General features: G+C 34.4%; 1 protein-coding gene and 1 long non-coding RNA gene across 6 annotated transcripts; both read left to right on the top strand.

Annotated features, from left to right (window-relative positions):
• The first annotated feature begins 2,687 nt into the window (after positions 1-2,687).
• Positions 2,688-12,851, top strand: LOC100746704 (protein artichoke). 5 transcript variants are annotated; one of them, XM_033322130.1, is made up of 4 exons: positions 2,844-2,987; positions 3,624-4,034; positions 7,270-7,665; positions 8,990-12,851. In XM_033322130.1, exons 2-4 carry the CDS (start codon positions 4,006-4,008, stop codon positions 10,632-10,634), a joined length of 2,070 nt encoding a protein of 689 aa, XP_033178021.1. In that variant the 5' UTR covers positions 2,844-2,987; positions 3,624-4,005; the 3' UTR covers positions 10,635-12,851. The 5 variants fall into 5 exon arrangements, with proteins under 5 accessions (XP_012244025.1, XP_012244024.1, XP_033178021.1 ...); XM_033322131.1 differs by having other exon boundaries at positions 2,851-2,987; positions 3,958-4,034; XM_024369395.2 differs by lacking the exon at positions 2,844-2,987 and adding an exon at positions 3,281-3,623 and having other exon boundaries at positions 3,723-4,034.
• LOC117151973 lies at positions 5,629-6,844 on the top strand. Its single transcript, XR_004462160.1, has 2 exons — positions 5,629-6,396; positions 6,481-6,844. It is a non-coding gene; the product is annotated as an uncharacterized LOC117151973 (long non-coding RNA).
• Positions 12,852-13,057: the final 206 nt, after the last annotated feature.

The following is a 13,057-nucleotide window of genomic DNA, read 5'->3' as shown; positions in this document are numbered from 1 at the left end:
TTGTAATCTAGTGATGTCTGTATAATTCTTAAGAAATTGATTATTAATTATTGTTACTGCAATAAGCAAGAAGGCAAGAAAATTATCTACTCTATTTGCTTAACATAACCTACGATAATTAAAATTGGAAGAGGAAACAGAAAGCATCGTATTCTGCCAATAAGTTGTACGATTAAAAATCTGGACGACTAGAAAGAATCTTGTTCGAAGTGATGCTTCCTAAAGTTCGTTGCTCCGTACATGTTGTCTCCGCACAGTCCGCGGAACGTTGGCCGTTTGCCAAAGTCATTCTCACATAATTTCAGGGGAATATAAGCGCCAAAAAATATACGGAATTCACGATTATAATTCTGGCATAAATCTATAAGCAGAAGAATAATCGCCATTCTGGTTCTTGCAGTAGTAAAACGTTAACGTGACTCGGTTTAATTAAATTTGATACATTCATGCGATACCGGCTATCGTTTTAATTCACCGAGATCACCGAGGCGTGTACACGTCGAAAGGTTACCTCCTACTCATTTACTCTTGTTTCGCTGCAGATCGTATGATATGAAATCATACTTTTGCTAATTATCCTCTATGATAGCAAAGAATACATGTGTTTTGAAAAAAAGAGATAAATGATAGTTTATTCTTCTACCGTAACGCTTATATCTAATGCTAAACTGGTAAATGTCCACTTTTCCTCTGTGATTAAAATAATTAAAAAGAAGTTATTCCTTTCTGCCGATGAAAAAATGATTTGAATACATCTGATCGAGATAGTCAGCGCCACCTGGTGATCAGACATATCAAATGAATATGTATTTTCATTGCGTCGATAAAGTTACCGTTTGTCTCTTTTTCATGATTACATATGTACATATTATGCATTATATACGTATTTTCTCTTTGAGTTGCAATTAACTTATATGTATTTGAGATCAGCAAATCTCAAATTCATCAATAATGAATCAAAAATATTAAAAATAATATTAATTACAGTAGATTTTTCAATTATATAAGAGGGGAAATAACAGAATACGATGCACAATTCGGAAATGTGTTATATTGTCAAATGGTTACGTACATAATATGTACAAATATACAAAAAATGACAAAATAAAGAAAGGAAACGTCAAAGGTATAATATAAATGTTGGTCTCCGCAAAGATATTTATGCTAATTTTTAATTATTGAGTACATATAAATGAAAGTCGAAGTCAATGTAATGACCTTAAAGCTTTGATAATTATATTAGTGTATTATGAATAAACATGATAATATCAAGTGAAATATACGCAAAGATCTGTTTTTAAGCGCGTACGACAGGCTATATACTATGAAGAGTCAAATAGTACGAGATAAAATTATTGACCAAATATATATATTACTGCTTAAACATTTTTAATTCATTAGTGTGAGTACATGAATACGTCAATACTGCGTTCGAAGTTATATTTAAATTTCTCTTAAGTAAGCTATATTTCTGGCATTCTCTTTTTTTATAAAATAAATTGAATAAATTGAATAAAATAAATTGAATAAAATAAAATAAAAGCTAAATAAAACAGCCATAAAAGATTTTAAATACGACATTTTTCGACATTGTAACAATATGTTATATTTACTGAAACTTTTAATAATTTCCCAATAAAATTTATTACTATAAATAAACATATATAAAAATAAAACTAATTATATAAAATACTAGCATAAACGATTGGAATATATAAAATGCATACGAAGCACTTATTAGTTCTAGTAAAAAAGTTTAGACTTCGAACGCTGTACGTAACATTTCCAGTTATTAATTACGAAAGAAAGAAACATGTTACGTGCCATTAAATATATATTCGATGTTTTCATAATCCTTTCGTTTGGAACTTGGAAAAATGAAGTCAACACCATGACGTGCTTGTTGTAAGGGCGAAATTAATCTTAGGCAATAATTCAAAGCCACGTTATCGAGAAACCTAATGTCAATTGCAAAGTTAATCAATGTTCTCTCTCTCATTTGCTGTAGAAATACGAGTGGGACTGGCAGGTCGTTGTTCCTAGTCAAGATCATGAGATCCCTATTCCCGACATTTCGCAATGCTGGCGTAATGCCTGACCTCCGCTTCCAATTCTACCGAATGCAATTCTTCAGAATTCGACGTGCTGCACTCATCACTCAATCACGCATTGACTACGTGAACAAACGCTTTCAGACGTACGAGTGACACGTACCACATCCAAGCCATATCGATTTCCCATTGTCCTCTACAGACATTCAATATATGCGCACCTTTGTTGTGTTACGACAATTGATGCAAAAATATTACACTAATGCAATTAGCATCATATATGTATTATATTATTGACAAAGGAAATTTATATGTAACTGTATTGATAAAATAACTTCTTCTATTAAAGAAAACAATTTCGGTTAATATTATTCGATATAGAGATAAAAACAGTATGATTTTGTATTATACATACATATCATTATCACAGAAAATTTTCAAATATTTTTTAGTCGGTATTCGAATAAGACAATTGGTTGCCCCATCTCTCGGTTTGACCCTAACCTAAGTTGTACACTGTACACCTTGAAAATGTGTATATCTATATGGATGTATGTCTTGTATGTACAATTCGTATAAACATGCGAAAAAGAAACGTGATACTCATTGTTGTTCGGAAGTTGCGTATATGTTCATCTCGTTAAAAAAAATATTTGGTAAGTGAATCTTACATGCGCAAACAAGGCTCGTGGATTAAAAATATCATGTAGGCTATTTATCTAGCATAGTTATGAAACCCAAGACATTAATCTTCAATTTAAATATGTATTACTAAGGACAATCGAGAGTAATAGAGAACGCATGCGCGTGTGTGTCACCGGTGTCTACTTCAGTGTTAACCATTATCCCTCCAGCATTCAGTATTAAAATTGTTATTGTACAAATAAGTAGTGTAAAATAACAGATATCAATAGAGAAGCAGAAATTATACACAAGGTATGAGTTTAATAAAAATATATTTTTACCTTTACTAGAAAACATGTAGGTATTTATCTTCATGTGACAAATATACATCAAATGTGAAATAAATACCAATTGATTCAATTATTATTCCACATTTATTATCGTATTTATGATACATTGAACACATCTAATCAGAACATGAGACATTGTTAATTATTTTACAGTATACAAAAAATTTATGTACACTGTAATTCATGTAGATAATGAATAATCAATAAACACGTGTCAAATGTGATTGCACAACAGAATATCATCATAGCGTCATGTCATGAAGATATTAAAAATTGCCTAATGATGAAACGTCCAGAAAGAAATTCACTAATGTTCGTGATAAATATATTACGTAAACGAGAAAGTACACGTCTTATATGCTAACCTCAAGATAATTGACAAATTGAATGAAACACGTTTTCGAAAAGGGTTAACTGAAATGCGCATGCGTTTCATGTGTATACAATTTCGAGATTCATGTTGCGAATCCCTCTCATTTAACAAGAGATTATTAACCGTGATTCGAGAACATAATCACATAAAATAACGTCGAATCATAAAGCTAGTGAACGAATTATATGTTCAAGAGTGTACGACATATCAAATTTTCCTCAACAGGTAAACTTTGCCTTCTCATGACTAAGGAGGTTAGAATACCTTACAACCCAAAAGCGTAAGATTTTTGTTTGTTATTTACCGGCTAAATAATTCAATTAGTATTCAACAAGAGAGGATGAAATACAGTGCCTATGTGTGTATGTGATCATATGTGAAGGAGAAAAGAGGGGAGAGAGAAACATAACACCCTGAAAAGACGCGCGTCGCGAAACTTATACGACGCAGAAAGAACGAGAGTGCGCGTCAGTACGTTTTACCCTGACCTCGGTCAGGCAGACATGGTTTAATTTAACCGGATCCCTGCAAACTCACAGTTCAATCTATCTTTGTCCAGTGGCACGTTCAAATCCTGACGACGTTCGCGATTTAACCTCACTCTTCCATGGGAAGGAAGGATACGCTACTTTTCCGGTATGTAAAGTGCGTTTTCAGTTTGTATGTCGAATTCTAGATACGATGTCATTAGTATTTTCGAATCCGATTGACTCGTGCGCGACGAAACGTTCTCTAGTAAATCGTTAGAATCTCGCATCATGACCCGGATTGTACCAGGTTTTCACGATGAATATTCATTTGATACTGGCTTTTTTTCATGAAAATGATAATCGATGTAAATATTCTTGCTTTCGTGCAATTGTAAGCAACGATTAATTAATTATTTTATTCGGTTCAACAACGATGGCATCGAAGTTAAGATGTACTGATAATGCACTCTTTTTTCGTTTAATTCATGTTCATAAAGTTATAATTTTAAAAAGAGTCTCGACTTATATCTCGTTTAGAATGATAGTAACGTAAAGTGTTTGCTTTTTATTTGCTATAGTGAAGTATGTAGCCTACGTGCATTAGTTTCAGTTGATAATGACCGGAAGTTTACTCTCTTATCAAAAGCAGCGCTACTTGTTTTTTTAGTTTAAATACTGCTATTGCCTCTATTATTTCAGTAAGAACGTAAAAATAATTTGTATTATAATTTTTATAAAAATAGTACAAGTAAAAATAATAAAATTTATATTAAAAAACAAGTAGCGTGCTACTTTTATACACATATAAAATTTCCAAAAAGATGCATGTTTTGTATATAAATATATTAATATACTTTTGATGTATAAATATACATCAGTACCACGAAGTTAATATTTTATAATGTATAAAATTTACTTTTTATATCATTAAATGTCTCAAACATTATTATTTGACAATTATTAAACATTATTCTACGAGATCAAATAGATAAAACACGGCGAAAGAATAATTCAAATTGCAAGCTGCAGGAAATAAAGTATATCACAGGTTGCATAATCGTCTGTCTCGTCAAAACAGTTAAGAGAATGCAAGCACAAGGTTCGTAGCAATTTCAATTTGAATATCATAGTCATGAGACATATCGTCGATACGTTACCGATTTAGATAGATAAGAAAGTTTCAGCGGAAAAAACCGACTGCTGAAACCGGTTGATATACTGTTGAAGAAAGAGAAAAACCGAATCACTCTAGCCAAAGAAAGCACTCGGATTTCCTTTGAATTCGGCTGGAAGTATTCCCTTCCACTCCAATATTTGACAATCTCGAGTGCGAAAGATAGAATAGATATATAAAGGAGATGATATTTGCAAAAAGTATGAATTGAATTGAAGCTCTTGCCGGAAGACTCAATGCAAATGACTCGATCCCCTCACGCATAGTCTCTATCGTCGCGTCAGTGAGACATGAACTCCTAGCTCGGATGGAATTTAAAAACGAAAGATCTATGGCGCCAAAGGCGAGGCAATAGCGAGAAACACAAGGAGGAATCGAAACGGGAAAATACACTTCCTCGTACACCCTCGACTCCCTTTGGCTCTTTGGAGGATAGTAATGGTCTAGGCCGAAGGCAAACTATACGTAGAAAGCTGAAGGGGCAGTAGAGCGTGCAACGCGTAGCATTCTGGCGGAAAGCCTTCCTCTGGGCTTCGTTTGTGAAGTTGACTACTGGCCAGAAGCGTCGCCACCTTTCTTTGTACGTATGTAGCCGCTTCTCCGTAGCCAACATGAAAACTTACTCAAATGTTATTCATCGCCATAATCAAGATGATTGTGCTCGGAATTTAATACATACAAAATTACCTCTATCAAGCGTGTATGTTTGACCAGCGAACCGACAGTAATGAATAGAAACGTACGTTTGATGGTACTGTAAATGGGATGTCTTCCATAATAATATTTTCACTGTATTCCCATCGAATCAACGGCTTATATTTTACATTTACGTATAAAAAATGTTTTATCCTCGAAAATCTTACTTTTTCTTTCGACGATAATCGTTACCGATAGAAGAATGGCACGGCAATTAAACTCCAGTCTCGTAACGGATAACTACAATTACCAACGAATTTAAACGATAATAATTGTCCAGCGAACAAGGACTTTTTCAATGGCATACTTTTGTATTGTTAAAAAAAGAGGGAACAGGTATCTGAAAACATCAGAAAAGACCAGTGAAGAGCGCTTTACGGGAACGATTAACGATTCTGGCTCAACGACCTGTAGCGCCGTGCATTGTTGCTCGGAATTACCGACCGCCAATTGCAAAGTCCGTTCCTAACTGACAATTGCTCCACTTGCTTTAAACCATTAGTACTCGCCAGTTATCTTGTTGGCAATACACTACAATGAACATCGTCGTCGTCATAGTTGGCTAAAGTAAATCTCATCGTCTCTCGGTGGCGATGATTTCTCTCCCTTTCTCCAACAATGCATTCATTTGTAATTTGTATATACATGTATATAATAGGTACGTGATAAGATAACAAAAACCATTATTCGTTGATTTCTTTATTCATTAAATACATACCGGTATCATATAATATGTTTACAGCTGAATACTTAATCAAATAAGGAAATTGGTAATTTTACTAAGATTTCAGTATTATATGACTATGCTCGTGTTGCATCACAGATACGCGCATGCTGGAGATACGGTTATACAGATATAGAGTAACTATTGAAGTAGGTTACCGAACTGTAAGTTATCGAACTTTATTCAAATTTAAACGCCGAACGTTTTGTTTGAAGACGACGAAATCCCGTATTTGCAGACAGGGGGAAGTTTCTTTTAGAATGTCGAGAAGGATGTTCCTGCTCGTGGTGAAATTTCGCGAGAATGCCTGCGGAAATAAGCTTACAAACTTACTTTGTATATTAAATATAAGGAATAAAAGAACCAACCGATCAGATTAGAATGCAAATCTGAATTCAAAATTCTTTTCTTGGTATTATACGACAATTTCTCTGCGAATAAATATCAGCTATGTTTGAATTAATAATTACATTAACTTTTAAAGAACACATTTTCTTCCTTTTGCATGTACAAAATAAATTGAGCTCTTGAGATTCTTATAATTATGAAACTTACGAAAATACTTATACAAATGATCTTTGCGGATACTTATGCAAATTCATATTTTTATAAATACGGGTAAAAGAGTAGGTTTGTTCCAGACGGAGGTTTGTTCCAGCTACTAAATATCATAGCGAGCATTATACTTTGAATATTTTACATATTTTTATATGTTATTTACATACTGTGCATTTTTACATCTTTAAATTTCTCATAAATTCATAAAAATCTGCATTTATATCTACTTATAATTATTTTTATTTACAGATATCCCGTGTTTACCAAGATGTTGAGACTACTTTTATTAGTAGCCATTCTTGGTACATCGGCATTTGCCTATAATGGCGATCTGGTGGAACAAGAGTGTCCTGTAGACTGTCATTGTCATTATTTTCGCATCAACTGGGTGACCGACTGCTCCGAAAGCAATTTAACTAGCATACCGATTGACGAGCTCAGCCCGAACATTTACGTTCTAGATATGAACGGTAATAATATCGCACAGGTCGGTCCATTTCCACATTCGATCAAGCTAAGGCGTCTTCAGATGGCACATAATCGATTGACTGAGCTCAAGTATGAATCTTTTGCTGGATTAAATTATCTACTGGAGGCGGACTTTTCATCAAACGCGATCTCTCATGTCGATCCCGAGGCATTTAGGTAAGAGCACTTTTGGATTTTTTATTTGGTTCGTTTTCTGCGTATAACGTCTGCTACACGCGCGTACGTACATAAACAATCTGTAATAACAAAATATTTGTAACTTTTTATTCATAACGAGTAGGTAGTGATTTATATATAAAATGCAGGAACTTTTAATTTTTCGAATTGGCATTATTCGATTAAATCAATTTAAGAAAATTTGTGTAAAATATTTAAACTTAAAAATCAGGAAATTTTGAAACAGAAAATGTTGGTTAATTGATAATTAATTTTGTTTAATTTTAGGTATAAATGACAGGACCTTATGATACAATTAAATTATTAAATTTCAATAATTTCCAGACAGTTATATTATTCTTACTTATATTTTTTAATATTGCCTAGGAATAATTTATTCTCGTAATATTTGATATTACTATACATATATAACGAGATCATATGAATTGTCTTGTTGCTCTGCATTCACATTGATTTTTATACGTATTTCTAAGGAAATATTGAAGTATTACTGATCAGTAAATCATAGAATATATTTGAGAAATGAAAGTTGGAAAATTGGTAAACTACGTCATCAAATATGCACTTTAAATTGATTTAGTAATCAATTAATTTGCCTATTATAATACAGAGAAATAGATTTTCCTCGTTTTTATGTTATCGTATATTTATTGCAGCACTATAATAAATACGTGCCTGAATTGAATTTCTTAAATTCAAAATATTATGCTTGACCTTTTTTAGAAATTTTTAGTCTTTAGAAAAATATAGTCTTCTGTGTTATACGAATATTTTCAAAACAATATAGAACATATTACATACTGTAATAAATCTGATCTCATAATATTATCTTGAGTATCTTTCAAATAATTCAATTCTAATCGGTGCATGCTATTTTAACAATGCTGTGCTAGAAACAAGTAGTATCACAAAATCTAGTATAGACATCATATGTGTTTAATTAAGCGATCGGTAATATAGTAGAAAAGCCATTTTCACTCAATAAACAGATATCGATCTAATGTTTCAATTAATTATTATTCCATTAGCTTCATTACATCTTTGTTTAAAGGTTCTGAAATAGCTTTTTCTTTCATGTTCAGCGCTGTAATGAAACTTTATTCCTAAACTAATTCGAATTTGCCGTTCAAAATCTGCTTCGTTTGAACGCTCTGGCTTTTTCAGTTACAAGTCCTTTCCTTACAGTTCCTTAAAGTTTCCTTGCAGAATTAACAAAAATAGCTATTTTATGTACTTACAAGAACTAAGCTCATGTCATAGCCCTTCTAATTACATTATAAATAAAAACTCAATATTTTTACAGAGACAGTCCTGGTCTAATTTCGCTGGAGCTTCAGAACAATCCTTTGGGCGAGGTGGAAGGTCCCTTCTTAAATTGTCGCACTCTGCTCTACCTCGATCTGAACTCGTGTGGCATCCATCACTTGAATACGGAATTCTTTTACAATACTACGAACCTAAATAAACTCGACTTATCCCATAATTCACTCGGACAGATCAAGCCCGGCCCATTTGATCACCTCACTAATCTGGAATATCTGAAGTTAAACGCTTGCAACTTAACCCACATCTCTCCAGATGTGTTTGCACATTTGGAAAACCTTCGAGAACTCGAAATGGCGGAAAATGATCTACATACATTGAGCTGGACAAACGTATTAGCACCTCTGATTCGTCTTGAATACTTAAACATCAAAAAGACTAATATCACCAATTTGCCAGGCGATGCTTTTGCAAAGAATTTGTACCTCAGGCAGTTGGTGCTTGCTAATAACGAATTGTGCCATTTGGATGTTGGAAACACGCTGGGCCATAATCTCCACAGCCTTCAATCGTTAGATTTATCGAATTGCAATTTACAAGATCGTCTATCGGAAGAAGCTTTTAAAAACGCTAGCAAACTACGTGTATTAAACTTGAGCAACAATCCAATGTTCGCTAATGAATTGACAGCCGTGTTGCGTCATTTGCCAAAGCTTCACAAGCTTTCGTTAAGTAATTGTAGCCTGCAACGTCTGCCTAATACGTTTCACGTATTCGAACACCTGGAGGAACTAGATATCTCGCATAATCCTTTGTCAGATGCGTTTGGTAGTTTATTAAATCCACTGGAATCATTAGAATATTTAGATATGTCTTTTTGTAATCTTGGTCATCTTGGAAATAACACATTCGCTCATATGACTTCGCTAAAGAAATTAATATTATCCGGAAACAAGTTGCATACCCTGGAAGAGGGATTGTTCGCGAACTTGACGAGATTGGAGAGTTTAGAACTGAACAACTGTGACCTGAAGACTCCCATCGACCCCAAGGTGTTCGGCGACCGAATCAGCACCGACATTATCGAACTCAAGCTCAGTGGAAACGCTCTGGAAGTACCTCAGAATGGTCCCCTGCTTCCAACACAATTATCCAATCTCGAAATGCTAGATTTAAGTAACTGCAGCTTACAACATTTGAATGAAAACCTCTTTTCTACAACTAGAAGTCTAACCCAATTAAACTTATCCAATAACAGTATTTCTGGCACGGAGAATCTGGCTTCTCTGAAGAAGCTAGAAATGCTGGAACACCTAGATCTCAGCAACAACAGTTTGAACTCTATCTATCCACGAATATTCAGGTCGAATCCACGTCTGTTGTCGGTCAATTTGCTGAGCAATCCATTCGTGTGCAATTGCTTCATCACGGAGATGTGGGACTGGGCGGTACAGGTGAAGAACGATCTGCACGTGCTAGTGGGCAGTCAGCCGGCGAATTTCGAAACTGGTGGAGTGAAACTGAGAAAGAGTTTATCTTGTACCTATGACGACGAGACTTATCGCAAAATCATGGAACAGGCGCGCACCAGCAGCGAGCCGCGACGTCCTAGAAAGGGTGACCTAACTCCCGCCCGTACCTGGGCGAAATACGTCCGCGAGTCGAATTGCGGTCGTAGTTCATGATATATAGCGAGCAAATTTCAACATCCGATACTGAATGTCTATTACGACAAGACACACGGCAAACAGAAGAGCGAGTTGTAACGTATCTTGAAACTGCGAGGTGTATACGCACATACACATGCACATATGTATAGCTATGTACAAGATGTGCTATCGTCAAGTAATTTATCAAGATTTTACTCCAAGGAAAGCTAACAACGTCAGCCGAGATAGGATTAAGGAGTGTTAGTAATACGCGGGTGCCAGACGTCAGGATGTTGAAAAATTTTCTACGTGGAGTTTAGAATATGACCTCGTGTACGTTTCATTTAAATGGAATCTGTATTCAACCCTGTATGGGCATCGCCATCTTCATGGAATCACGATAATACGGGAGATGGTGATCGATCGTTCTTAGGTAGGAACGATGACCATCTCCGACAAACAACCCTCCTCTGTTCGAGGGAAACATGTTTATACGTTGAAACGGTAGTCGTATTTTATTGGAAAGTGGTGCAATCCGTCTAGCGTCAGTTGGAATGATTAATGCAACGAGGGGTGATAAAGTAAAAAAAGAAATATTTATCGATCGCCTGAACAACGGAAGGTTCTCGAATTATCAATCACCCTTTTGCCTCGAGTCTCCTTTGTGTTTCACCAACACTTTTTTCACATTGATGCCGGGAATTAATGGTCGAAAACCAGTCTAAGACCGTTCGTTGTTCCCATGACAATGGTGCCATGTCTTTAATTAATCTCACTCAACGATCGAACCAACCTTTACTCTCTTTTTCTTGCGAGAAGTTAATAATGTTGAACTGAATTGACAAGTGTCGGAGCCTAGAACAAGAGATTCAAATGAAACGTGAACCTAAAATATCGATTGAGTCAAGAGTAAGTATCCATAATAAAATCACAAAGTTCTACAAAGAAACCGAGCTTTTAGCTATATGAAACCGAACATAGATTCTATTTAAACGCTGATGAACGACGTGAAGTCATTGTTAACAATTACCAGGCCCTTACATGCTCGTACATACACTCTTACATATCTGTTGTTTTCGTATTATTATACGCGAGCGTGTGTTACGTAAGTACGAGTGTGGACATCGCTAGGTAATATGATCCGTTTAGAAACAAACTTAACTGTTCGAATTATTGACCCTCGACTAGAAACGCAGTGCAGTTGAGATTATACGCGATTTTATGTATTCTTTTGACATTTATTAGTTTGTGCAATCCAGTTCGCAGAGAATTGTTAACAGAGTTCAATCTGTAATAATTATAGCTATATAACATAGATTAGATCTATAGCAATTTTTTACTTTGTTATTTCTGTTCGTATTCTCTTCGGTAATTATAATTAGAGACTACAGAAAGAACATAATCAGTAATTTCAAAATTCAATAATCAATATCATGTTACCAAAACATTATCTGTTTTTAAGAGATTTTTAATTGAATATGTTACTTTCTCCTCTGTTACTTTTACCACCAATGGACAACGAAATTATTCAAAAAGATAAACTTATTACGTTTTTTCCCGCGTCTCTTCAATTGTTAATTTATTATTCATGCTTCAGTTTAATGATGCTAAATTATTTTTGCTTCGCTTTGCTAGTCGAGGATCGATCGGTGTTATAAAATTTATCGTTTGTTATCCTTTGTATATTTAAGTTAAATCGTTAAACATATTTATTTTAGACTATAATTGTCGCAAGTGACGTTACTTTTCACACTTGTTGCTAATTTCCGATTAACGACACACGCCAAGAGACATTTGCTTCTTTTGAAGTTAAATTACTTTGATGTTTGCTTGCACGGATGTATACTTGTGCTTTCCGTAATCAAACGCTATCTTCCCGTTTCAATGAAAATGTGCAACAATCTCAGTGTTCTCTGATTCTCTGGCGGTGTCCATGTATAAACAAATATGAGATACTCTTAGAGTACTCTCATTTCCGGGCCATTCTCCCTCAGATCAGACAGTGACGATTTGAGTCTAGTTTACATACCAAAATGACTATTTCGTCGAAAAAGCAGATTGCTAGCATACCTAGTACGAAATCGAATAAAATATATGTGTATATTGGTCTATAAGAGAATAGGTATGTAAGCGAGGTTTTCAATCTTGCTGTCGCTTAAATCAAGCATGAGTAAATTCAGGTGCCGATACGATTTCACTATGTTCATGAAATGTATAAGACTGTATTTAATAAATGAGTCATTTTTCTTGGTACGCGTTGTATCTTTCCTTTTATCCTGATAAATTATAGAATATTTTATCGTTTTCAATATTTTATCTGTCTATCGATTTTAGTTTATCGATATCGGAGTTAAGTGTTAACATATTCGATGAATTTTCAAAATCGATTTTCTCGCCAATTTTATTTAATAATAAGAGATTAAAAAAATATTCTTTAATTTTAACATTTTTTTCCTTTC

This window comes from Bombus impatiens, unplaced genomic scaffold (genome assembly GCF_000188095.3).
Source record: "Bombus impatiens unplaced genomic scaffold, BIMP_2.2 scf_0565, whole genome shotgun sequence".
Lineage (NCBI taxonomy): Eukaryota > Metazoa > Arthropoda > Insecta > Hymenoptera > Apidae > Bombus > Bombus impatiens.
Note: the sequence above shows the minus strand (reverse complement) of the source record. Positions and strands in the feature narration are given on the sequence as shown.